Source organism: Lonchura striata, chromosome 1A, assembly GCF_050655825.1.
Source record: "Lonchura striata isolate lonStrDom1 chromosome 1A, ASM5065582v1, whole genome shotgun sequence".
Taxonomy (NCBI): Eukaryota; Metazoa; Chordata; class Aves; order Passeriformes; family Estrildidae; genus Lonchura; species Lonchura striata.
Window position 1 is genome coordinate 22,477,143 of NC_140741.1, and position 27,478 is coordinate 22,504,620.

Below are 27,478 nucleotides of genomic sequence, written 5' to 3' on the forward strand. Positions count from 1 at the left end.
CACAGCACTAATAAGTCACCTGAGGAGGGAAGTGGGAAAGAATTGCACAAGAGCAGCGAACAGCAGCTGCCCGAGCACGCAGGGCCGTGTCACCTGTCAGCCGCCAGCCCAGCCCCGCGGGGACACCCGGCGCGCTGCCACCGCCGGCGCTCCCGCAGCCCAACAGGTGCGGCCAGGGCGGCGCGGGATGCGGGACGCGGATGCGGGATGCGGCCGCGGGATGCGGGATGCGGGACGCGGATGCGGGCAGAGCCAGCCGGTCCCCGCGGGTCCGGCGGGCCTGCGGCGGCGCCGCTCGGCACAGCCGAACGGGGCACACGGCGCCGCGATGGGCGGGACCTGTCACCCGCAAGGCGCCCGGAGAGGGAGCGCGCTGCTCGCGGGACAACGCGGCCAGCCGGCTCCTCCGAGGAGAAACAGCCGCAAACCCCCGCGGGGCCGCGCCCGTCCCGCCGGCACCGCTGGGCTCGGCACGGAGGGAGGGAGGGAGGCAGGGCAAGGGGGGCAGCCACGCCGTACTGACCTCCCCGAACTGCAGGGCGGAGACGACCATGAGGACGAGGCCCCCGAGGCAGAGGCAGGGCCCATACCTGTGCGACAGGCAGGTATAGGTCTGGCGCTGCAGGAGCTTTAGCAGCATGGCCCGCCGGCGGCCGCCGCCCGCACGGCCCGGCCCGGCCCCGCTCCCCGCGCGGCCTGCGCCGGGCGGGGCCGCCGGCAGCGCCCGCCCCGCTTCCGGCAGCGCGCGGCGCCGCCTGGCGGTGGCGGCGGGGCGGCGCCGCCGGCCCTCGGGGGCGGAGGATCGGCGGCGCCGTCGCTGCGGGGCGGACGCCGCGCTGGGGCGGCCGAGCTGCGTGCCCAGATCTGAGCGATGCGGTCTGTGCGTGCTCTGGCGCAGCAGGTTCCCATCTAGAGAGGGTTACGGACGGATTTCTTCAAGAACAGCTCTTGAGGGAAATACATACCAAGAAGCTAGTTAGCGATCGGTAGCTGACAGTCTGGATTCTGCCACGAAGCCCAGCCTCCTGCGCAGGACGGATGCTGTTGTCATCACCGCTGTCAAACATTGATCGGGCAGAGGCACCGCTGGTGGCCAGAGCAGAATGATGGGGTGTCAGAGGCCTGCAAGAGGACAAGCATTATAGCACCCATCTCTCTAGTCTATCATCAAAAGGTCTTCTAAGTATTTCTTGAAACTCCCTGCAGTAACTTTTCAGAGTCACAACCTTGTGATCCTATATTTCTTGTGGGAAGTAACAATGAATGACCCTTTGTAGAACTTTGTCCCAGTATATTTGCACAGTGGTGGGCTGAGAGGACTACACATGGTTGTACTTTAAGAAATGTACAAGAGGGCACGGCTCTTTGGCACATCTCTCCCAAGCCACTGATCCCTTCTCCTCTTTACTTTTTAGTGTCACAACATTTGTCTTTCTCCAGGTGAGAGGAAAGCTGATGTCCTGAGAAACAATCGGATGGGTGAAGGGATGGGTGTTCACATCTTTCAAATGGGGCTTAATGTCCCTCCTGACTTAGGGCAGGTTTGCTGCACAGCTCTGACAGCTTGGCTCCTGGGACAGACAAGGTCTGCACAAGCCTGAGTTTCTGAACTTTGGGGTAAAATAGTAGATTTACAGGGGGATACGTGGTAGGTGGTTCTGAAAGGCTGTACCTTCCCTGTACCTCAGCCAGAGGGGAGAGGAAGAGGGGAACACACAGTCCGGGAGTTTAGGATAAAAGGAGGCTGTGCCCTCCAAAACCTCGAGAGAGCAAACAAACCCCGTGGGTGTGTTCTCCCATGGAGTTTCTCCCTTTATTTTAATAAAGTTGCAGGACTCTTCTGTCTCCTTTTTGGACGTAAACCGTTTGTGGATTTTCCTGACAATGAGCCATGGGACAGGATAGCAAATTCACCAGGGGTTACCTGAAGAGCCTCAGAACCCACCTCATAGTGCTCATAACCTCCTAACGGTGTGTTATCAGCCTGACAATACTTATTTGGCCCTTTGTGATAACCCAGACTTCCAGTTTTGGTACACAGAAGATTCAAGCTAAACTTTTCTCTCCTTCACATGTTCTCACCCATGTGCTGAAGAACTGTCCAGGGGAATATAATCTTTGCATATTCCCTCACCTGCCCTTCCTGCTCAAGCACTGTGATATTATTATTAAACTATTATTACTCAGCTATTATTATGCCCTAGCAGCACCTCTTTACCTCTGCCTACAGCACTGTGCCAGCAGTACCAGTGATGGCCTGGTATTCTGAGTCAGTAGACTGAGGTTTTCATTGAGAACTGAGGTATAGCACATATGCAGATTATGAGAAAAAACCCTATTTATGGTCAAAAAGGTCTATTTCTGGTCAACAATCCAGTGTAAATGCAGAAATGAAACTGTGCTGAAAAGATGAGGCTTAGAGATATATGACCAATGTAAAGCAGAAAACCAGTCAGGGGAAGTTGAATTACTTCAAGACCTGGATTAATAATTAGTAGAAAATGTGAGATGATGCATTGATACAGACTAATACATACTTCCATATGATACCAATGTGATAAAGCCATTAAAATTCACATAATCTTTAACTTTTTCATTTTATAAAGTATCAGACAAAGCATACCATTAGACACAGAGATATAAAAAGGTGCTGAACGAATTGTGATGGCACTATATCTGTCCTTTCTTGTAGAATACTTATATTCAATGAATATATGTTTAAACTGAAATAGGTGCATGAAAAGGAACAACCAGATCCTCCTTTCTAAAAAGACACTAAAAGGTTTTGACTTGTTTGCATCACAGAAATGGAGATCAGAAACTTACTGAAACTAAATGCAATACTGTCACAAGATGAAAACAAAGCACAGGAAAACCCAATGCAAACAACAAAACAAAACACAAAAAAAAGGCAAAACCATGTTCTGGAATATATTTCAAACAGGAATAGCAGGAATACCTATCAAGCTTTGAGAGACAGCCTAACCATCTTGTGACAGGAAAGAGCTCTACACTCCAGATGTTCACCTATATTCCATTTTGCCATGGACTCATAGACTCTTCCCATCTCCAGTCCATCCAAGTTTTAATTATTCCAGATGAATGAGGTTGTTTGGTCTGGACAAGAGGAGGCTCAATAACTCATTGCTCTCTCCAGTCATCTGAAAGGATGTTGTAGTGAGTTGGGAGTTGAGCTCTTCTGCCATGTTTCAAGTGAAAGGATGAGAGGAAATGGCCTCAGGTTGTGCCAGGGGAGGTTTAGATTAGGCATTGGGAAAAAAAGATGTCACTAAATAACTGGTCAGGCACTGGAATAAGTAGCACAGGGAGGTGTTAGGGTCACCAAGACTTCCATCTCTGGAAGTGTTCAAGAGACGTCTGGATGTGGCACTTGGGGATGCATTTTAGGGATGGTTATGGTGGGCTGATGGTTGAACTGCATTATCGTTAAGGACTCTTCCAAATTTGATGATTCTGGGATCCTGTGGAAAGCATGGAATAAGGAAAACAAGGCCACCCTCAGCTTGCTAATTAATGGCAAGCAATTAAGGTACACGTACCAGATGCAGGCTCAAATACCTTTGGAGACAATCTATCAAAGTTTATGGGATTATTCTATGTCTGTCACTAGAAATTATTTCCAAGCTTAGAACCAGAAACCAGATCAGGGGCCTTGTATCCCTTTGCAGCTGTCTTTGTGGCTGTATGTCTGAAAGGATCAGGGTTTAGGCCAAATTCTTCTTCACATTTTATCTAGTGCACTGCTTGTGGAGTTCTCCAGGTGAGAACTTTATATCCAAGAACAGAATACTTAACTTTCTCCATTTGTCTCAGTCATTGGAGATGTAAATGAACACAGATATTCTGCTAGGAGCAATAAATTCCACTAGATGTCAGGATATGTAAAAATTAGGTGCTGCCATTATAATCCAACATATACTTAAGGGCCTTGCCAAGCCCTTATCCATGTAAACCATTGGGCTCTTGGGATGATCTGCTTGACTGTTCTTGTATTTGTATTAAGTCAAAGGTGCACGTAGCAGCACTTAACTCAAAGGCATGCCTCCCGTGGATTATGATGTAATCTAAATAAGCAGTCAAATAGTTATAAACACACTTGATCTTGATTTTCTGCAAGTTGCTTTCACCAATATTTTTTCTCTCTTAGCTCTTAGAAAACTGAATTTTCCATGTTTTTCTTACTATAATGAAACCTTTCAAAGAAGCTACTTTGAAAAGGAAAGGAATATTTACTTTCTTTCAACAGGAATGGAGATTCTGTAATCCTCAAAATCTTGAGGAAGGCAGAATTTCTTACTGGACATGGTAAACTTGTTCAGTAGTAGCTCTTTCCAGGTGTTTCATGTTCTCATATGCTGGGAAAGAACAGTAAGAGCTAAATACTGGTAGCAACACCCAAATCTTTGGTTAAGGCAAAAGACCAGAAATAATCAACCAAGCATCTCAAGCTTTTCTATTAGCCAAGAGTAGTATTCACTGGACATTTCATGAATCTTGTTTTAAAGAAAAGAGAATTAACATCAACATAGGTTTCTTGTATTTGCCTCTGTATGGTCTCTTTAATAAACATGAATTAAACTTGTAGCATTTCTATGAGGCAAAAATTACTGGCCACAAAGGTAAAGACAGAATTCAGCAAGTTTGATGCCTGTTCCACTTGAAGTGTGAATTTTCACAATACAGGAGATAACTCACAGTACTCTGAAGGCCCAGAAGTTCACTCTGAGGAATTTTGTTTCCATTTGTAAGTGCTCTGAACTTCTGAGCATTCAGAGGTGTCTCAAGTCAGGCAAGTAAAAGTTCAGAATAGAGGGGTAGTGGGACTTGCCTGTGGAGAGTTTGTCACTGCTTTGAAGAGCTAAATAAGCACTCTCTATGGAAAGGAACTGGGAGATAATAGGGCCTTCTAAGACTTCTCTCCCTTCCAATCCACCCTCCCAAAAACTATAATATCTATGCTTCTGAAATTTAAAGCAATAGCCTTAGGCATACTGGAATGAATAGCTTGGTATGGCACTGTGAATTTGGTAGTACCACTATCCATCAAATACAATAATTAAAGCACATTATTCACTCAGAACATAAAAAAGACAGTGTTCTATCCTTCAACGTGTAATCTCATTTTGATTCACCATTTATAGAGCTCTTAGGCCTTGGTGAGACTCAATGCCACTGACATTACCTCTAAAATAGAGATTGAATATAAGTGATCAGTTTCTGAGAGACACTGGTAGACCTTGCTGCTGTGTCTTGAAATTGATTATCTCTTAATCAGTCTAAAGTAATTTTAGACTCATGAGCAAATGCATTCTAATTATATGCAGCTAGTGAGAGTTTTCACTTAGTACTGCTGCAAGAGTGGAGATTTTAAAATTGTGCTCAGTAGTTTTGAAAACCCTCAGAAGTTCAGCTCCCAACCCTCTGGACACATATGCAAGAAACATTTATCACTTTTTACTTGAAAATTCTCTTCATAGAATATAGAATCTTTTTTCTTTTTTTTTCCTTCATATCCACTTCTCTACTGTACCTATTTCTCTACTGGAAAAAAAAATATCTCTGAAACACCAGTCAGTTCCTACCCTATCCAGTCCTTTTTATTTGTGCAGATAGTGGAAAGAATTTTTAAAATAATCTGAAGAGCATGGCTGGTAAAAATATAGTATAACTAAAGAGAAAACAGTAGTATCTCAGAAACAGATGAAAAAGCTGTGCCTAGAGAGCAAAGGACTGGAAAAATGCCATTTGAAAAATTTCTGAAAATGAGCATCTAGATGAAGCTGAGGCAGCATGTGCACCTGGCAGCAAAATCAGATTTTCTAAGCATAATATTCGCCAACATTTTACTCTGAAAGATCTGTTATTTCCTGCACACTTCAAACTAAAATGATAAATGCTTTCAGAAAGCCAGAAGAAACCTTTTAAAACTCTGCAGAATCTGGCATTTGCTCTTGGTTTTGGTTGGTTTGGGGCTTTTGTTGTTTTTGTTGGGGTGTTAGGTTTTTTGTCCTTGGTTTTCTTTATAGCAAGCCCTGGCTTTTTAAAGAGATATGCTCTTAACAATGGTAAACTAAAATTTAAATAGACAATGGCTTTCAAACCAAATCATATCTGTATGTCTGTTTCCAAAGTCCCTAATGAAGTGGATGAAATATCCTGGAAAATCTCCCCAGGCTGTGATTTAATGTATTTTACGTATATTAGGAAATATATGAATGTAACCTTATTTTATAAATACTAAATTTCATCATTATTTTTGAAAATATACAGTTGGAGTTCATTATCCCTGATATTTAACTATCATTTTAACTAGAGTAGAACAGAATAGGGTAGTATAGAATTTTCATAGTGGTCTGCTTCTATGAAATATTTGATTATTCTAAAGGTTAAAAAGGTATTATTTTTTACTTTAATACTGGAAACACAGAGTCTTTAGTATACTGGTGGCATTGTTACATCATAGTGATGGAATTTATGTATCTTTTGTTAATCCTGCCAGGTTGCAATGCCACAGACTGTATAGATCTGATGGTTGAAATGGGCAGGGTACTCTTGGTGCTCTTTTAAATCCACTCAGCAGCACACAGCAGAAAACAGTGGAGGTGCTTTTAATGATTTACAGTGGTCAGTAGGATTTTGTGGCTGTATCAAAGAACATGTACTTTTTACATCACAGTAGTGAGATGGAGACTCAGAACATTAGAAGAGCATCCAGTTTTGGGTTAGTTAGCTCTCCATCATTTGGTATGGATCACAGTGTCATACAGAAGGATTGAATAGTTAAAGAAGCTCTTTAGGATGAACAATTTCCTTTGATCCTTGAAAATATACTTTTATGTTCAAAAATGCTCAAGAAACTACATAGACAGTAGAGTGGGAATTATTGCTACAAGACTTTTTTTGGAAAGCTATATTAGCCATTCTTCATATCTATTTTATTTCAGAACACAAAGACATAGAATTGTTTAGGCTAGAAAATACCTCTAAGACCATCGAGTCCAGCCAAGAACTGCTGCTCAAGAGTGTGAAGGAGCTGGTATGGACAAGACACAGGTATAGTTCATGATCTTTCTTTTGGGACTCCCAAGCTGCACCAACTATTCCTCAATCTGAAGTTCCTCAAACAAATAAGAAGCAGTGATGTTCCATGGTTTATCGCAGTGCTCATTGCCAGCTACAAAGCTGAGCATTTGTTTATGCCTCATGATACTGTTTTCACTGCATTTTTACTGAACAAGAACAACCTTTCTGCCTTTTTTTTCATGTTATTTGTGGTCATAACAGATTTGCTATGCAGCACGAACCTTTGATATTGAAGAACTATGAAGGACATGGAAAAAGGCCAAGAAAGGATGGAAAGAACAGTTTGTTAAAACTGAAAAGACAAAATTGGACACAATATTTAGGTTTTATGAAACTACATTTTACTAGGTATGTCGGTTTGTTACGTATGTATCAGCTGGAATCAAGCAGTTTCAGCATAAACAGATTTCACAATATTCCCCTGAAGCGCACGTAGCAGCTCCATCTGGCCCTGTTAGACCTTGGTGTCAGCTGTGGCCAGACACAAAAAAGGAAACTCATGGAAGAAGCAAACAGTAATTCAGCCAGCAATGTGCAAAGCATGACATACAGGAAGAAATAATTGAGTGTCCTATATTTAACAATATGATGTAGTAAAGGTAGACAAACCAACACCCCTAAATTGTGCTGGCAAATCAATATTAACATATAGAAATAGAATCTGATTTTTCAGGGGTGAGTTACTCCCCATTCCCAGGAGGTTTTGTGTTGGATGTAGCTACATCATTAGCCACTTCTGATGTTGAGAAAAAAGTTATTTTTGATAGCTGTTCCTAGGATTGCTCAAATTCTCTCTCTTCAGAGTCTGATTTCATTAATCCCTTTGCATTCTAATTTGACTCAGGTCATGAATTTAATTACTTTCTCCTAATCTTCAGCTAGCAACTTACTGCCAGCTACTGTGTACCACTAAGAAAATTGCAAAGGTATTTCTTTCAGATGACAAGGCCACATAAAAAGATCCCATTTCACTTTGAATGATTTACTTTTCATTAAAAATGTGCTTCTACAAAAATGTACTGCCAAAATTCTTAAAATGCCAGAGCCAAATTCTCCTACTAACTGCTTCAGCATGTTCACTACCTCATTTATAGTGAAGGACAACAAAGCCACTGGAGAATGGTTCATCTGTAGCTAAACAGTCTTTCTCTTGCTCTTTATAGCCCTTGTCAGTCTACAGCTCATGCATTCTGAAAACAAAGATTTCTCCCATCAAACATTTTATTTGAAAAAAACATGACTCAAGAAGTAACTGAAATTACAGAGTGCAATAGCAAAAAAATATATTTTTGAGAGCTAATTTTCTCTAGAAATTCTGGAATAAACCTTTTCACATGTCATCATTATTGCAATATATTAATCTGTCCTGCACCAGAGGAAATTTCTATTAAATTTTTGTTTTGGGGGTTTTTTTGGTTGATTTTGTATATGTGTGTGTGTGTGTGTGTTTTGTGGTTTTTTGTTTTGGTTTGGTTTTTTATTTGTTTGGTTGGTTTTTTTTGCTGTTGTTTGTTTGGTTTTGGGTTTTGGTGGGGTTTTGTTGGTTGGTTGGTTTTTTGTTTTTTTTTGGGATTTTTTGGTTGGTTGGTTGGTTGTTTATTAGTTTTATTTGGTTTTTATTTATTTTTATTTTGTTGCTTTATTGATTGTTTTGGGGTTTGTTTCTGAATTTTTGTTTTGTTTTGTTTTGTTTGGATTGCATTTATTTGAGAGATTAAATTACACAATTTCAACCCAGCAGTTACTTCTCTTCATTCATAAGGGACTTGTCAGTTTTTGACTTGTCCAATCTTTTTGACAGCTGAGACATCTTTTACCTGAATTTTGGTTATACATTTAGATATAATCTAGCTCTCTACTGAGGGGATCCAAAACAAATAGAGCAAAATAAACCATCTCTTAAACAGTAACACCTGAAAACTGCTTTATAACTAAATCATATTAACTTTTAGAAATATTAACATCATCAAATGCCTCAGAGCATAAGGCCTCACAGATGTTGTGAGTTGTTACTCTTGTTACTCCAAACTTCCTGTCAGAAGTGAGAATAGTTTACACATGCTTTTATTACTGAAAGAAGGTTACAGATACTGGCACTCAACCAAAGAGGAAGGGAAGGGATACCACAAACCTGTTTGAACTCTTCACGTAGTAATCTGAAGAAGTTACAGGTCGTGTATTTGATTTCTTCTGTAAATGTATTTCTGGTGCAACCTGTGTTAATAAACCAGTTATTAACCAGTTGTTAATAAAAGAATTTAGGCATTACATTCACAGAATAAGACTGTTTTTTTTTTTTCCTAGTGCTTGTGTATACACAAGCAACAGATCTCAAGAAGCAGCTGAACTACATCTCTCTTGCTCTCATTCCAAACTTTTACTGCTTAACATATGCAGTTAAGCAGTAAAAGTTTCTTGTCTCACTTGTTCTTCCATCCTTCCATCTTTCAGCAGGTTCTTTACCAAATCAGGGATGTAAATGCTACTGTAACTATTCTGTACAGGTTCAATGTAAAACCATTTAGAGATATTAAAAACCAGTATGTTTGGGGAAGGAGATACTTCTAACTGGGTCTTTCATGTTACAGGTAATTCCATAATGAATGAGCTTGGAAAATACAAATATTATAAAGAATATTCATATATAATAAATCTAAAATTCATGGAAACCATATTTTGAGCAAAGTGGGAGAAAAGAGAACATGCAAGTACCAACAGCATAGGCTATTTTAGATTTCTCCCATTATTATTTCCTTACCTTCATATATTTTCAAATCACTGACATGGATGTGTTATTATTTGCACACCTTGACATATTTATCTTTCTAATAATTCTAATTTGAAGTAGTGTCATCATTTTGTTAAATCACAGAATCATAGAATCATAGAAGGGTTCACAAAGGACCGTAAAGACGTCCTAGTTTCAACCCCACTGCACTTTCCATTAGACAGGATTGTTCAAAGCCCCATCCAGGCTGGCCTTTAACAGGGCATCCACAATTTCTTTGGCCAACCTGTCACAGTGTCTCATCACCCTCAGAACAGAGAATTCTTTCCTAATGTGTAATCTAAACCTACCCTATTTTGTTTAAAGACATTTCCGTTTGTGCTGTCACTACAGATCTTGGTAAGAAGTCTCTAGTTGTCCTTCTTCTAAACCCCATTTAAATAATGAAAAAATGCAATGTGTTGTCCCTGGAGCAAAATAAATTAAAATACATAGACTTTCTTTGAAATATCACACCAGTGTTCTCAATTCCAGTAAATAAAATGACTCCTCCCAAGTTTGTGAGTAACCTCTATTTGTTACTCCATGGAAGCTTCTAATGATCTTTAAAGAATGTGCTTCTGATAATAAATTATTAAAAATCACTATAAAATTCTACAATAAAATTATACAGAAATGAAACGTCACGTGAACTGCAATAAATGTTTACATAGCAATGAGAGTCTTTGCTAGTGATCACCAAACAGTCAATTGCCACCTGCTTGAGCCAAACGTGTCCATTTCTTTCACTCCAAATAGTGTTCAGGCATTTCAAAAAGTCATGTGAATAATGTAAATACTCAAGTCACACTTTAAAGTAATTTATTTACTACTTACAAAACTAAAGGTAGTACAAGGAACTTGCAGAACTGTGGATGGAACATTTTTCCAAGAATGTGACTTAAATGTTGATGCAGTAAAATAAAGTGAATCCCACCCTCTTTTTGCAAGGGCCCAAACCAAAATACTAAATTACTGATATACTAAAAATTAGAATTCTACTGCTATAAATAGAATTACCGTCAATATGTTTCTGCTTTTCATTTATTTACAAAAGCGAATGGATTTATTTCCTATATTGTATTTCTTTAACTTTCTGTTTCAAGAAGAAAAAAACCCAAGATACCTGCTATTGAGGCATATTTAAACAGAAATTTTTAAACCAGCATATTAAGATAGCTCAAATATTAGTTTCCTTCCATTATTTTTGCGCATAAACAGAAATAGACATAAACTGAAACATAACAGAAACATAAACAGAACATAAACAGAAATAAACCTGTTCTTCCAGTCAGAAGTTTCTGTCACTCAGATTTACTAGAAGGCAGATTAGCTGTGGAAATGTGAAGTATGGATTTGTGGCATGGTGTGAACTATTACACTCAATTTTATGTTAAGAACAAGAGCAACCTGCTACTACCAAGAAGAAAGTTCTCAACTATCTCCAGTCTTAGTGGTAGAATAATATTTTAAATTACTTTTTTGTACTTGCATTAAGGTATACTGTCCCTAGGATAATTTCTATCTATTCCTAATACCTTCAAAGGCGTGGTAAGTACTCACCTTGTGTGCATCCAGGGAAATGTGCACTGAAGGCAAGACCCTCAATACATTCTCAGGGAAAGGCAGAGTAAGCACACACATGTCACTGTAGCGGAGTGGTGGCCTTGCTTTTAGATGTTGGTTTGGAGGGCTGATAACTACAAAAAATGAAAGGAAGCAGAAACAGCCTTGACAGATTGTCCACGGCTTCAGGTTAAACCAAAGCGAAAATGCCGAACACGGCATGATTTTGAATTAAACTATGGTTTCCCTCTAAGCATGTGGAAAAGCGAATCTCAGGGAAAATTTGCAAGTCAAGGCTACCGTATTTGTTTGAAACGAAAGTCCAAGGCGGATGAGGTGTGCGCAGGACGCCGGAATTGGACCTGTGCAGTTTCTGACCCGGTTTCTGGGACCCCACGGCCTCTCCCCGGCCGGCGAGCTGCAAAGAGCCCCTGCACAATCACACTGGGATCAATTTTGGCCCTTTCTAAGACAACCGTGAAGGCACAAGCCACCGGTACGACCCGCAGACCCCGGCGAGCAGCCCCCGGCAGCATCTCACCGCCCGCCTCCCTGCCCCGACGGGGCGTGTGCGTCCCGGAGAGCCGGCAGCGACAGGGACACGGGCTGTGGGGAGGCTTTGTGCGGTCAGAAACTCTCCGAAGCGCTCCAGGTGCCGCCAGCGGTGAAAGGCGAAGAGGCCCACGGCTGTCCTGGCTCTCCGCCGCCGTCGGGGGCGGGGAGCGCGGCGGAGAAGCGAAAGTGAAGGGAAGCCAGCGGCGGCGGGGCATCCCCGGGGCTGCGGGCGGCGGGGCAGGCGCGCCCGGATGCGCCCCGGCAGTCGCTGCTCCCGGGCCGTCTCCGCAGGGCGCTGCCGCCCAGCCGCCGGTGCCCCGGGCGGCGATGCTGTGCTGCATGCCCGGCGTGGCTTTCGTGCCCGCGTTGCTCGTCAGCTGGTCCTCGGCCGCCTTCATCATCTCCTATGTGATCGCCGTGCTGGCGGGGCACGTGGAGCCCTTCGTCCCCTACATCAGGTGAGGTGCGGGAACTGCGTGTGTGAGCATGGGCGGTGTCCCGAGGGGCTTCCCGGAGGGAATGTGGGGTCCCCCGGGGAGGAGAGGCAGTGGTGGCGGGGCCCCCGGTGACAGGGGACACGCTGGGCGCTCCCGGCACCCATCACACCTCTAGCACCTCTGAGAGCCACAGGACACAGACTCTGGAGACGCGATGGAAAGGACATGAAAGTTTTCTGCTGCAGTCAGCGCAGGCCTGAACCTAGAAAAACTTTACGATTACGTGGTGGAAGTGTAATTTTGTTTGTATAACTCCAGAACTGGGCCAAAGTGCACCGGACGATGACTGGACTCGAAGCCCTGTGGTGGCTTTTGTATCCCCACAGACACTCATTTTTAATTCATTATAGTACCAATGGGTTTTAAAGACTTCCCAAGAGATGCCTGGCATCTCTTTTCTATAATCTTTTTCATTTAAGTGCAATTCTGTGTAAATCATTCTTTATTCATGGCTTACGTTAACATTTAAATCTAAACTATGAAAATATTAGTATTTATCTCTCAATAGATTGAAAATTAGCCAGAAATCCAAGAATGTACAGAAGATCTAAACAAGGTTTTAAAATATATCTTTCAAGATGCATCTAGACCAAGGACTTTTTGGACATGCACAGTTTCAGAAGACTGCTAACCTGATTGGCACATACAAGAAAATTTGATTGAAAATTAGGGTTTGTCATCATAGGCAAGAGCAAATGACACCACAACCCACAAGAAAGCTGAACTTCATTCAAACTGAGCCAGTGAAAGTTTGGTTTCATGTTTATATTAGCAAAACTTTTTAAGACTCTCTGCACAAATCTGGAAAGCTCTTGGAAAGCCATTCTTGTACTTGAACAAATACCCTACTGCTCATCCTTGATTACACACAAAGCTCTACTTACACAAAAGTGCTTGTGATCAGTGTAATTTATCCAGTATTAAATAACAAAAATAAATAATTTGATGTTACTGTACATGGTTTGTGTTCGGAAATATTTTGAGATCCTGTAGCAAGAAATTTGACAAATTATATTTCTTACATTGAAGCCATGTCATAGAATAAAATATATGAGAGAACGGGATTTTTATGTAGTTTTATTTGCAATTAAATTTTTGACAGCCCCAGGTATCTCGATTGTGTCATACCTTCTAAAAGGGATGGACCAAACATTTAAGTCACAACTGTACAGCTCTAGTGAATGTATCACAGCTGCTACAGTTATATCAACTTAATGGAATAACTCCCAGAAAACATTGTTCTTATCCTTTAGCTATGGAATCACAATAAAAGTCCATATGCCCTAAAAAACCTAAACAAAAAAAAGATATAAGAGGGTGCACCAGTGATTTCCACTCACATTTCAGTCCCTCTGCATTTACTAGTAAAGCTTTTTAAAAGTCTTGTTTGTGTTGCACCCTCTTAACACCACATTTGGACTAAGGCTATACTTTGACTATTGGTGAAGCATTCATAACAATTCTAAAGGCATATGATCTAACCATAAGCACTTCCTAGAGGATGCACTTGGGAATTATACAAGGTTTACTTCTGAGTACTCAGGACAATAGTCATACCATATTCATATTCTTAATTTGCAGGTCATTGCTTTAGCGTAAGAATATGAATCATGTGATTGAGAATGTGATTTAGTAAAACTAAGAGTGTTAAAAAAGAGGAAGAATGTTGCAACATTTCAGTTGTGCAATATCCTAAAATGAAGTATAAAAATTAAATAGAGATTGTATGGGGAAATTCCAGTTACACAGAGGACAAGAATACTTGTAAAGTGTAGTTCAACGTTTCTGCAATTCCAATATGCATTCCTCAAGTACTCTGTGTATGCCTTGAACTAACATTAATTTTATTTGCTTACAATGTAGCAGCTGTCACAGCAAGAGACCACACCTAAATTTGTCATTGGGACTGTGCTAATGTTCCATCAAGTAAACCATATAAATTCAATTCTTGGTAGATAAAATGAATATCATTTTGTTTTTTCTAGCAGCTGAGTCCTAAAAGATGATGTGGTTGTTGCAAAATTAGCCCTGTTATTCACACTGCTCAAAATCCAAGCCAATTTGAATGCGCTGGGATGGCTGTTTGCATGTTTGAATTCTCAGTGAAAGAATAAAGGAAATTTTCCTGAAAGTATTTGTTACCAGTTGGTACCTCTGGAGAAATCAGAACCCCTGTAGGTGCACTAGAATCTTCCTATTTTAAACATTTGGGACTTCAGTTTGAAAATAAATAGTTTATGACGGCTCTGAAGAAAATTCAATGATGATGAGTCTTTTGGTCCTAAAATATTTATTCCTTGTCTCCTTCACCTTCTTGTCTTTCCACTCTTCAGTAGACTGTTTGTTTTTAAAATTTTTCTGCACGAGATGGTGACAAAAATGCTGCCATTTTCATGCGGGGTTCCTCATATTTTCCATGGTGGTTGAGCTCACCTATGCACCAATTCAAATAAGTGAGCACATTTTTGTTTCAAATATGCCATTTCCTTTTTTCTTTTTCATAAAAAGGAGGCGACTGTCACCAATACTTTTTTTGCTAATCTTTTTTTCAAAGCAGTAGACTTAAAGAAAAATGAATATGAATGCAAGTTTTCATTTAGCTTTTTTAATGCAAAATATAGCATTAAGAAGATTGTGTTCTTAAAAGTCCAGTGCAGTACTTTGTACATAGATTGTGATATAATATTCCTGGTATGAATTTTCTTTACAACATAATCTAAGATTGTTGAGCTTAAAAATTGTCAACAGCAAAAATCACCTATAAACCCTTAGCCTGAGAAAATACTCTGTTAAAAAATGGAGTTCAATGCAATTTCAGGTTGTTTGGTTTGCTCCTACAATGTGTTCCAAGAACTTCAAATGGCTTTCAATGTGTATGCCAATTCCATTCTCTTCTCACCTAAAGCCCTTCAAAAGCTTTGAAGTGATTACAGTTCTGTACTTACCACAGAGTGGTTTCTGATTTGAAAAAGTCCTTGAAGATTGTCACAAGTGGCCCATATTCTAAATGGACTCCTTTGTCGTGTTAATGAAAACTGTCTAGAAACAAAAAGACAAGATGAGGTTCAAGGCTAAAAAATGGGCTAAATGAAACATGAATTAAGATGATTTTCAGGTGTATCAAAGAAATATTCAAAAAGACTTAGTTTACTGTTTTCATCAATTTCACTGCCTAAGAAAAACAAGATTAATATAGACTACAAGCTGAAACAAGTCTTCAGAAAGCATTACAACAAGAAAATTCAGGTGAATAGGGATTCCCAGTGCCTAGCAAGTTGTAGAAACTTGTCTAAAAGCTTGGTCCAAACTTTTGTTGTTGGAGAATTTGGAACCAATCTAGTAAAAAGAAATATATGAATTTTCTCTATTTTTTTCCATCAGCTTTTCATAGAAAAAGATTCTACCTTTTTCCTCAGCTTACTCCTGTTGTTGATAAGTCATGTAAGCAACTTTTGTTAAACAAATCCTTTTATAACATAGAAGGGGTTGGAGAGCAAACATTAATTTCTAAAATAATCAAGTCATTTGAGATGGTCATCCTCTTCTGTCCTGAACTTAACAAAATTGTCAAAATCCTTGAGAGTGATTGCTAAAGTAGAAAGTGCTTTTTCTTTTGCATGTGGAGAGCATTCATGCTGAAGTAATTTTGGCTGTACTCAGTGGTAGCTTCAGAATCTTAGCACTGAAACATAATCCAGCATCACGGTTGGAATGAAGAGTATTCATCTCCTTGAATGACATAAAAAATATCCCTAGCTAGTAGGGATATAGTCCCATTATACACAGAATCTACATATGTTGGAAAGTAACTCTGAACTTTCTGAGTCCAACCTGTGATTGAACACTACCATGTCAACCAGACCATGGCACTAATTCCACGCTTTCCTTTGGCATTTCCAGGGATGGTGACTCCACCACCTCTCTGGGCAGTCCATTCCAATGTCTAAACACCCTTTCTTTGGGGAAATTTTTTCCTAACATCCAATTTAAGTCTCCCTTGGCACAACGTGAGGTCATTTCCTCTTGTCCTATTGCTTGTTACCTAAAAGCTCCACGTGGCTACAGCCTCATTTCAGGTGGTTGTAGAGAGTGATAAGGTCACCCCTGACCCTCTCTTCTCCAAGATAAACACCCCCAGCTCCCCCAGCTGTTCCTCATCGGACTTGTTCTCCAGACCCTTCCCCACCTCTGGTGCTCTTCTCTGGACATGCTCCAGCCTCTCAATATCTTCATTGCAGTGAGGGGCCCAAACTCACAACAGCACTTGAGGTGTGGCCTCACCAGAGCCAAGAACAGGGGAGCAGTCACTGCCCTGGTCCTGCTGGTCGCACTGTTGCTGATACAGACCGCTGGCCTTCTTGGCCACCAGGACACACACACTGGCTCATTTTTGGCTGCTACCAACTAGCACCCCCAGGTCTTTTTCTGTTGGACATCTCTCCAGCCGCTGCTCCCCAGCCTGCAGTGCTTCCTGGGGTTGTTGTGGCCAAAGGGTAGGACCCAGGTCTTGGGCTTGCTGAACCTCCTACCACTTGTCTTGGCCCATCAATCCAGCCTGTCCAGATCCCTCTCTGCAGAGCCTTCCTACTCTCCAGAAGATTGTCACTCCCACTTTAGAAGAAAGGTTTGTTCTCAGGATCCTTGCTCAGTGTCCACTAAATTTTGGCATTAGCTAAAACTCTTATATGTTCACATATCTGAGAGTAGAGTTTTTGGGTGCCTCTGGTCAAACACACTATCCTGCCTCTTGGTACTGCCCAGTAACTGAAAACTTAGCTTACACTCAAATTATGTAAAGATTGAAGAACTAGATGTTTTTTATTAGCTTGACCAACAGAACCTGATCAAATAGATATCAACTAGTTGTATGTTAAACAAGAAAAAAATAGGTATCAGAGAAGAAAAAATAGTAAAAAGAGGTGGCCAAGATCATAGTACTGTTCTTTAAACAGAGCACTCACCTTCCATAGAAGAGTTCTGCTTGAGGGGGCTTGAGCCCACATACTCCAAGGAGTATGTTCATTCTGTGAGGAAAGGGCATTCTCTGGGGTGGACGTTTGCACTTCTGTAGGGAAAAGAGGGAAAAGGACTCTGTGGTGAATGTGTTCCATTTTCTACAAAACAAATGTTTAACGTACATTATGTCTTTCATATATATAGGCGTGCATGTTGATATGTATATAAATTCTGTAGATATTCTCACACTCACGCTCCCTTTCTCTGTTCCAGTGAACTTCTAATTATTCCCTGTAAGGGTGAATTGTTTCATTAGAAGAGACTTACAACACCTTGGACATAGAGTACTCTTAAGCTGTAGCTACATGAGTAAATTAAACAGTTGCTAGGAACATTCCTGGGCATGGAAAAAAATTTCTCTCATAGGGTTAAACCCTTTTAAGGAAATGAAACCAAATTCTCTCGCATCTTAAGATAGTGAGTGCCATTAGATATATTTTACTCTATCACAGTGTTCATTCAGCAGATAAAAGAAACGTTAATTCTAAAATGTCATTTATGTAATCATATCATTCATGAGCAAAGTACAGGTTTGTCAAATCTTTGCATATTGCATACAGAAAAAGAAGAAATACAGTTCAAAGAGTATGCTCTCAAAATATGCTTTCTTTTTGAAAAGAAGGATTCTCTAGTACAAATAGTACAGCAGAAGATGAATTGCTTTACACACACAGCAGCAGTTCACACAAGGTATATTTCTCTTGGGATTTCAATTGTCTCGTTTATGTTTCACAGGTCTCAATTAACTTTTAATTTGTCTCTCTTCCTGCTTTAGCGACACTGGAACTAAACCTCCGGAGAGCGGTGTCTTTGGTTTTATGATTAATATTTCAGCACTTCTAGGTATGTAAAAGGTATTTGTGTTGACCAGAATAAAGAAATGAAAATTAATGAAAGATACCTGCTTTAATTACAGAAATGTATTCAGTATTCTGCAGAAGAACTTCTCCACAGTCAAATAGCAGTATCAGGTAGATGTAAGTAATACCTGGAGAGTTGGGTCCTCGGGAGCAGTTAGCACAGGCTTGGAGGCACTTGAATCTCTTCAGAGCACCTCATCAGTGCAAAGTAGTCAGCACACTGGCAATAAAAGTGGAACAAAATTGCATGACTACTATGCAAAAACTCTGATGTATGGAAACTTTAGGTTCTAAGGTGCTGCAGTAAAGGGAAGAACAGTGTTGAAGCAACACCTGGTTTTTTCCACAATATGCCTACTTCTCTACAAAATAACTGATGTGAATCAGAAAGTTTGGCATTTTCCATTATCTTTTAGAGGATGGAGGGTCAAGAGCTGTGTATCTCTGTACGATGGCCTTAAGGCAAAATAAACATATTTTACCTTTTATAAGAGCCTCAGTCACAATTTTGGAGTGTTTAATGTAACTTCATAGTGCCTGAGCAAAGTTGCTTGATTTCTTTTTCCAACTGTAGATAGGCTGAAACTGTGTTCTGTGTTATAGAGCTGCAGAATTCAGTCTACAGCTTATTATATCCTGAAGAGTCATGATTTCCTAATTCAGTACAGGTGTTTGCCAGGAGTAAACTGCATATTAGGGCCAGGCATGCAGGACTCTACAAAAAGGAATTAATTCTTCAGACTATCATAAAGAGATGTAGTTCTGGCACAAGATTGCATCTCAGAGCAGAATTAGGCATCCCACTTCCAGCTTATGGTTCTTATCTCCCTGTAACATCTGTTCCTAATGTGGAATGACAATACCTCTGTGCCCAAAACACCCAGGAGAATGGGATTTAAATTAGTGCTTTTCTTGAACTGATGTGCATTTAGTTCTAGATAGCAATAATATGCAATTTTAAGACAAAGATAATGTTGAAGTTCTATCTGAAAGTTCATCTGAATTAACTTCTTCATAACTCCAGCAGAGTTATGGTAGTGTTATTTATTGTATTATGTTTATAATTTTATTCTGCATGTCATGTGTTACAGAAAAAGCTGTTAAAATGTAATCAATATGTGATCATTGAACAAAACACCTTTTTTATTTTTTCAGCTTCAATTACAATGTACATCAGATATTTATTAATAGAGAAGCAAAATGAATCATCACACTTTGTTAGGTCTTCATGCAATATGTTTACATTATGTGTGGGATTGATGGGCTGCACTGGAATGGGCATTGTTGCAACTTTTCAGGTATGACCATAAATTTCATAACAAAAATGAAAATAAGATTGTTTTACCATTAAAAATTTAGTCAACTAGATAACAGTGATTAATATTATCCCCATGTGGACACTTGGAAAATAGAGTAAGAATGATTTTCTTGATCTTGCTTTCTTTCAATAGCTTTTCAGCAACAGACTTATTTCTTCACTATACAAGAGAATTTTTGCTTGTGCAGTTATGCCATTAAGGAGTTTTCTGTGTGCTTGTCTTATGACAAGTCTGTACTATATGGATTTTTTTCCTGTAATTTTTTTCTGTGAAAACTTGAATGTAAAAAACTTTGCTATTCCATTTATAATCAGGTAGGGCAGAATAAATCAGACTAAGAAAAGCATCTGCATTTTTGGCTGAATGATGGCACACTCACTAGCAGAAAGCTTTATTGTAGAATCAAGTTAAATTTAATTCTCAGGTGGCTTGAGGTATTGCCTTAAAATCTGTGGAAATAGCTGCATTATTTATTTTAAAGGATGGTCTACCTTGGAACATTTTGTTAAATACCATTGCGCTCATATAATGATATGATGACATACACAGAAATTGAAAATAGAGATTTTTGGGCCTTCAACAGCCAGTACAGTTTTCCATGTAATGGAAATGGTATTTTCAGACAAAAAACCCCTATGTCTTAGGATGATAACTTGCTCTGTTGCATCTAGGCAGTGTGTGTGGATTGCAAACACCACAGGTACTGTAGTCTATTCTAAACATATTTTACTTTAAAATATCCCTGATCTTATTGACAAGATTTATATGTGGCACAAAAAAAATGTTGGATGATGCCTGACTGAAATAGAAAAATTCTGCTTCAACAGGGAAAAGAGAAATCAGGAATGCAAAATAATTTTTGAGAGTCAGGGATGCAGAAACTTTGATCCTAATGTTTCCAAAGGGATTCCTTGACAGTTATAACACTGGTTCTTATCTAATCTCTGTTGTGTCTCATTGCCAGTCCATAAACTCCTTCCTCACTTAATTTCTATTTCCTCTACTTTGACCCTGCTTTCCATGTTAAGTGCAGTTAGTAGAAAGTGTTCTGAGCATAATAAAGATCTAATCTAGCTAATCATCTGATATAGCAGATTTTCAAGCATCCTTAATTGCCCAAGAAGCTGGCAATGGTGGCTTGCAAGCCTTCAATCTTTTCTCTGTATATGTACAACTAGTGAACAGTACATTCTGATCCCTATTTGCCAATAGAATAACTGAGACATGAAGAGGATGTGAAATTTGCTTAAGGTCAGGTGATGTTTCAAGTGAGGAGATCAAATCACTTAGTATTCAGTCTAGTTCCTCTAATCAGTAAGTCATGCAGAAAATTTACATTCATGTGCACTACCTGCTAGTTTCTTCAGGCAATAGCAGCTAATCATTTTGCTGATTCCCTTTCCAGGAGTTGGCTGTTCCCAGTGTCCATGACATAGGAGCTTTGGTGGCCTTTGGCTCAGGTGTTGTATACATCACACTTCAGTCTATAATCTCCTACAAGTCCTGCCCACAATGGAATGCTTACTTTGTGTGTCACATAAGGATGGCCATATCTGTCATATCATGCATTGCTTTCATTACCAGTATCCTTTACAGTGTATCCCTTGGTTTTCCCTTTATGTGTTTGTGGTTTTCCTTTTAAGTTAAATCATGGCTGATAAAAAATAAAAACTAAGTCACACTCTTTACTTAGGACTCTCTAATGTGTATAATACAGAATGCTGAGAGACCATTAATAGCATAAAGATGAGTTGTGGGAGCTTCTAAAAAGCTTTATCTCTTATTTCAGTGGTATATTTAAAAACAATGTCCAGTATTCTTCACAGAAGCATACACTAGTGAAGCTAGAGCAACTTTCCAACCTCTACTTGAAGGAAAGTAGGGAGGAAAGTCTGAAAAAGGGAGCCACTGCTTCTGCAATGAGCCAAACACATGGAAGTTAAAAAAACGGGTGGCATACAAGCCTAAGCAGATGATTTTGATCATGCTGCTTGGTTCTTCACCTCAACAGTCACCTCTCTTAAAGTCACACTGCACAACTTCCTGGCTTTTCTCTTGGCACAATATATTTAGAGTCATCTCACTGATTTAATTGGCCTTGGGTGATCTGCCAGTGTTGAAAACTGATTGCAGCAGCTCATCACATGAGTCAGCTACAGCCTGCTTTTGGTTCCAGCATTGTGAAAGGGCTTTGGAAGGGGGCCTCAGTCTCAAGGGGAAGTTGTACAAACAGATCAAGGCACTTATTTGTGCATCACTGGAAACACACATTGCTCTACTTCCAGCAGTGCAGGACTGTGCTTCCACAGTTCTAGATCACAATTGTCATCTAAGTTTTGGAGTGTCTGCCTTACTGTCTATACTTTGAATGAACCTACATTTTGAATGAACCTTCACTTTGTGCAGATTTTTTTTTTATGTTTTAATTGCTGTTACCACTTGCCTTGCAATAAGGTGTTTCATTTATTTGTATTCTTAATACCTTGATTTGATATTCTGGTTGTTCAGGGTCTCCTGTGCTAAAGAAGGGGAAGATGATCTGTTTTTGGTTTGGGTTTTTTTTTTTTTTTTAAGCAGACATTTTCACATTTACTCACTGATGTTGTATAGTTTCCTTTACACTGTTTTTCCCAGTGATTGTGTTTGCATCAAAAATTTCCATGACAAAAATTGATTGGACTCCAGGTGAAAAGGTAAAATCTTACTAGGAATCCAAATTACCTTATGTGATATTATTTGGGGAATGCTGCTATATTTATCTGAAAGCACTACAACCATGTCAGAGACTTCAAAGAGCACATTATCATGAACAGATTTGTGCAATGATGGTTTCCAGTCACTTCTTCATTAGAATGATGTCTGTGGTGTGGGTAAGAAAACTTGTCATGTGTTATCAATCTTGAAAGAGTTAGACTTTCATTTTGACCAAGAATTTGAAAGGTTCCCATAGAAAAACACTATTAAAAATATGGAAATTAGTTGTTCTACTTCTTTTATAGTCAAGTTTCTTGAAAATGAACTTTTCACATGAAATAAAAAGTGGAGCAATTTAATTTTGTAGTTTTTGAGGTTTTTTACAACATTGGTTTTCTCAGCTTTTTTCTCATTCTTTATTAAACAGATACTGTCATAAATATGCAGAGTCTGAACTAAAACACAGTAAAGCTAATTTTAGGTATTTGAATTTATTTCAGTGTTTTCAGAATGATAACTACGAAAACTAAGTTTTCTTTTTGGGCAAATTTTGCTAAAAGGAGGTATTAAAAAGAAAAGTTAAATAATGCAGAGTGCAGATCCTGCTTGAAGAGCTTAATAAGAGCACACTAAGCAAATAAGTTTTCTATGACAGTTTTAAAAACAGAAATCTTGTCAGGAACTGTCATTAAGGGTAGCCCTCCATTTCAAAACATGGTAAGGATTTGCTCAGAATTACTGAGCTCAGTGGCTCTGAGTTAAAGCTTGGAGCATGGGCACACTAGTAATTTTAATGTTACATCTGAATGTTTTCAGGGTTGTATTATATTCAACCTTTGTTCTGATACTGTGCTAATTGTAGTTTTCTTCTACTGCCTTTGATGGTACTGCACATGACTTAATGTAACATGTTCCACCTCCATAAATTTACTCACCATTCTGTAAAAACAAAATGTGGATTGTCTTTTATGCAACAGGGATAAATCATAAATCTTTCCTGTTGAATTTACTGAAAGAAATGTCTTTATCATTCCACCCATATTTTGTTTAGCTGTTTAATCTGAAAATTTGTTTTATGTCTCATTCCATCAGGATTATACTTACCATTTTATGAGTGCAATCTGTGAATGGACAGTGGCCTTTGGTTTCATCTTTTTCTTTTTAACATTCATTAGAGATTTTCAGGTTGGTATCTACATATTTTAGCAGCGACTAAGTGCTATGAATTGTATAACAATGCAATAGAAAATTATCGTTCTTTACCTACATAGATGCATCAAAGCTATGCAGAAACAAATTTGCTAATCACAGAACTGATTCCTGTATACATAATGAATATTCTCTCCCTTGATTATAAATCATAAAATTCAGTTTAATAGTTCAATGTGTCTGTTCTTGAAAATTAATAAGTTAATTATTTACCAATCTATTTGAAGAAAGAGGCCCTCTAAAGGTGACGTAATAACAAAATAAATGATGCAACTAAAACTTAATTCCTTTGTGCCTGAGAGATTTTAAATAATAATCCAAAGCATTTCAATCATCGATGTTTTACATATTTTGCTATATGTTTTCTCTCACTACAAAGAACATGAAATACTTTTTCGAAAAGTATTGACACAAAAGCCTTCTGGTTTGGGTAGCTGGATTCAGAGTTAGCCTATATTTTGCTAACCAGTAGCAAACATTTCCATGTCCATTTAATTTTGAATTAGTACTGATTAGACCATGGCTGTAGGGCTTTTCCTTAATTAAAAAAATAAAGAAAAAACCTAACAAGATAAAAAAGCTAAGTTCAGCAGAAAAAAAACCAAAACACTTATTTTGGAAAAAATATAGTTGTCCAAAATTATACAACATATGATATTAAAGGTATATAATTGCCTTCTAAAACTGACAGCATTATTGAAGAACAATTCCAAAATGTATGCATCATTTAATACATCATTTTTGGGGGAGGTATTTATTTCCAGTCCATCACTCTCTGATGTCTACGGCAGCTCTTTTATCAAAGGTCAGATGCTTCCCTTGGAGATAGATATTTGCAGAACAATGCAGTAATTCTCAGAATATTTACAACAATCCTTAGTTGATAATTCTGTTTCAGGCATATAAAAACTTTTACTAAATATAAATATTATGAAAATAAGAGAAAGCAATGAAATTAAACAAAATGGAATTGTGTACATATTAAATTACAGGCTACAATATAGCATGAATCCAATGTTAGTGTTTGAAAATGACAGAAAGATTTTTTAGATCCTACTCTTTTTGTCATAACCATTGCTCAGAGAAAACCAAACTATTAATTCAGTAAAAAAGTCCTGCCACACTCAAAGAAAAATAAGATTTTTTTCTAATTTCCAACAGTATTATTTCACTTTAACACTTTTTTCTTTTTTTTGTTTCATCTCCTTTTACTTTATATTGCAGAACTGTAAAAGTTAATTATCTTAAGCTGATTTTTCTTTATTTTTCTTTTAGAGATTTTCTTTAAGGATATCAACAGAAATACATGAAGAATCCTGATAGTGAAAGAACAATATTTTATATCTATGAATATTCTAGGTTTCTTTTTACTTATAGAAAAAGTGGCAGAGGCACAAGGAATGATAAGGTTGTATTGAGAACCCATGCTATTAACCCTGCACCAGCAACCACTAAAAGATTTTAAAAACCCAGAGCAAGGTTCCTCCTGCCTTTTTTGCAAAATTTTGTAATTTTCATATCATTTTGTATATTAAAAATACTGTAATATCTAAAAGCACTGGAAAATCACTCAAGGACTTGATCTCCTCAGCTCTTACATTTTGGACATATCTGTACTTTTCAATTTGCTGTAATGTGATTGGTAGCATTAGTTTTAAACTTGAGAAAGTATATTTTGCAAAGAGGGAACTGTAAAGGCAATGGAAATCACTAGGACTGAATCCCTACTCTGTTAAGTTGCAAGGGCTGGAGAAGATGGTGAGAGCAAGAGTGGGCATCTTTCAAGAAATTTGAAGTTAGCAGATGGCAACACTATGCTACATGTTTCTGACACTGGGCACTGTAATGCAAATGCAAATCCTAAGAGAAATTTAAACTATACTGCTTGAAAAATGTTTTGTAATCATCACTTCAGTACATGTTGTAAAAATCCACCCCTTTTTCCCTTTTATGCACTGATGGCCACAGGAAACAAAAGACAGAAGTGGGAATAGAAAGTAAATTTACATTTAAGCATGACGTAATAAAGATAAATCTTATTGCAATTTTGTTAATATAAAGCACAATTTTCCAGCCTGTGTTTTAATCTACAATGGAGTGAAGAAGGTCTCAAAAAATGAGAATGAATGGAAAATAAGAAGAGGCAGTAGTTTTCAGGTACTTAGAAATAAATGTATGAGTATTATATACATAAAACTGAATTAAAAAACAAATCTGGAGAGCATCTGTAATGAAGATATTTGCTGCTATAGAATTGCTTCTGTAATGAAAGACTCAGAAAGGAACTAATTGAGAAGTCAGATGTTACAAGTATCTGCAGGCAAAAGGTTTTTTTTCATGGACTGATTCACCACCTCCATTCAGTGCATTACCTGCTTGGTTGTGAACTGCATTCTCTGAAAATTACATTTTCCACACTCTTATCACAGTTTATGCAGAAATATTGATGATTTTCAGTTGCTAATATTCACTAACTAATGTGTGTTTGGAGAGTGATGTCTTTAGTCATCTGTTGATATTTCTTTTAACGTGTATTTTAAACTGAATTAAATTCAGCTGTTTCACAACTTAAAGGGTTGATGTTTTATTTATAAGTTCTTCCAGATAAAAATAGTAAAAGTGTTTGTTCTTTACTGGAAGATTTGCCTTCCATAGTATTCAGGTTATCTTGCAGAGGTTTATAGCTACAACCAAGTTAAAAATCAAATCTAGTACTGACTAAAGGAAGGACATTATGTCTTGCTGATTTGGTATCCTGCAAGGGACACACATTCTTTCAAGTGAAGATAATAAAGTAAATGTGTATCAAAAAAGTGACATCATGTTATTTTCTACGCTCTGTTAAGACAAGACCATATTTCCTAGTGTATTGTGTATTAATTTTTTTAATTGATTTTTATTCTTAACTTCCATAAAGTATAAGAAGCAAGAAGCTTTTCTTTCAAATGATAGCCAAGCTTTACAGTGCTAACAGTATCCTAAAGGGAAGGAAAAAAATTCAGAGAAAGTGGCTGAATCAAGATCACCTTAGTCCCCAAAGTCAAGTGGTAAATTCAAGTACTGAATGAAGTCCTTCCCATTTTCCTGAGCTTTTTTGTGATACATTTTAATATGAGTTATATTCATTCCCAAAAGAATGAACCAATCATGTACCTTTTATTAAATCTGTTAGGCCTAAGACCTCAACTTGCATTGACATGCAGATAGAGGCAATGGATTATTATTTTTTTATTTGTTCAGTGAACAGCTATTGAAAACACTTTGATTATTCTCTGGCTCCAAGCAGATTTTCAGGCAACAGCTTAACTATTTTTTCAGCTGAAATGTGAGTTGACAAGTTGCAGGAAATTGCCAAAATAATATTCTAGCAAGGTATAATTTAGCTGTGGCTGACTCTTGTTAAATACTGCACTTTAATTTTTACAGGCAAGTGATCTCTAGAGATTAGCACAGATAATGTCACAGCACAATTCTTTTGCTTTGGTACAGGTCCTTTTTTTCTATATTTTCATATTTCTTAGCAACAAGAAATAGCACTTTTTTTTTTGTTGGAAGCTATGCTAGAAATATTTTCATCATCTACTCTGCATGATGTTCTCTACTTGTCAGTCCATCAGGAGTGATTGAAAAATTCCTTTTGCATAAACTCCAGTAAATCACATGATACTTGCTGTTATTTTAAGTGGTAACGCTAAATTATTCTGCTGCTTCCAAAAGTGAAAAAGCTGATTTTAATAGGTTGTGCAGATTGACCTGCAGATGAAATACCACTGTTGTGGTCTCTGTCACAGTTCCAGATTGTGTAGGGATGAAACTCTTATCAACTCAAAATACCTAAATTCCCCTTGTCTTAGGACCCTGTTACTTGTTCTGCTTTGCCTTCCAATGTGC

General features: G+C 38.6%; 2 protein-coding genes across 5 annotated transcripts in view; one reads left to right on the top strand and one right to left on the bottom strand.

Moving 5' to 3' along the window:
* The window catches only part of GNPTAB (N-acetylglucosamine-1-phosphate transferase subunits alpha and beta), a 48,895-nt gene extending 37,165 nt beyond the window's left edge, over nucleotides 1-11,730 (bottom strand). For 3 of the 4 annotated variants that reach the window (XM_021536422.4, XM_085570279.1, XM_021536412.4), the window contains exon 1: nucleotides 524-682. In XM_021536422.4, the coding sequence (XP_021392097.3) occupies nucleotides 524-640 (117 nt within the window). In that variant the 5' untranslated portion in view covers nucleotides 641-682. Of the gene's footprint in view, nucleotides 1-523; nucleotides 683-965; nucleotides 1,123-9,235; nucleotides 9,319-11,434 lie in introns of those variants that run through there. The other variant, XM_085570278.1, reaches the window with a different exon arrangement.
* A 436-nt stretch (nucleotides 11,731-12,166) lies between these two features.
* Nucleotides 12,167-26,154, top strand: DRAM1 (DNA damage regulated autophagy modulator 1). The gene is made up of 7 exons (XM_021536752.3): nucleotides 12,167-12,450; nucleotides 18,281-18,348; nucleotides 19,521-19,663; nucleotides 21,090-21,267; nucleotides 22,319-22,377; nucleotides 23,471-23,563; nucleotides 24,863-26,154. Exons 1-7 carry the CDS (start codon nucleotides 12,320-12,322, stop codon nucleotides 24,905-24,907), a joined length of 717 nt encoding a protein of 238 aa, XP_021392427.1. The 5' UTR covers nucleotides 12,167-12,319; the 3' UTR covers nucleotides 24,908-26,154.
* The last annotated feature ends 1,324 nt before the right edge of the window (nucleotides 26,155-27,478 follow it).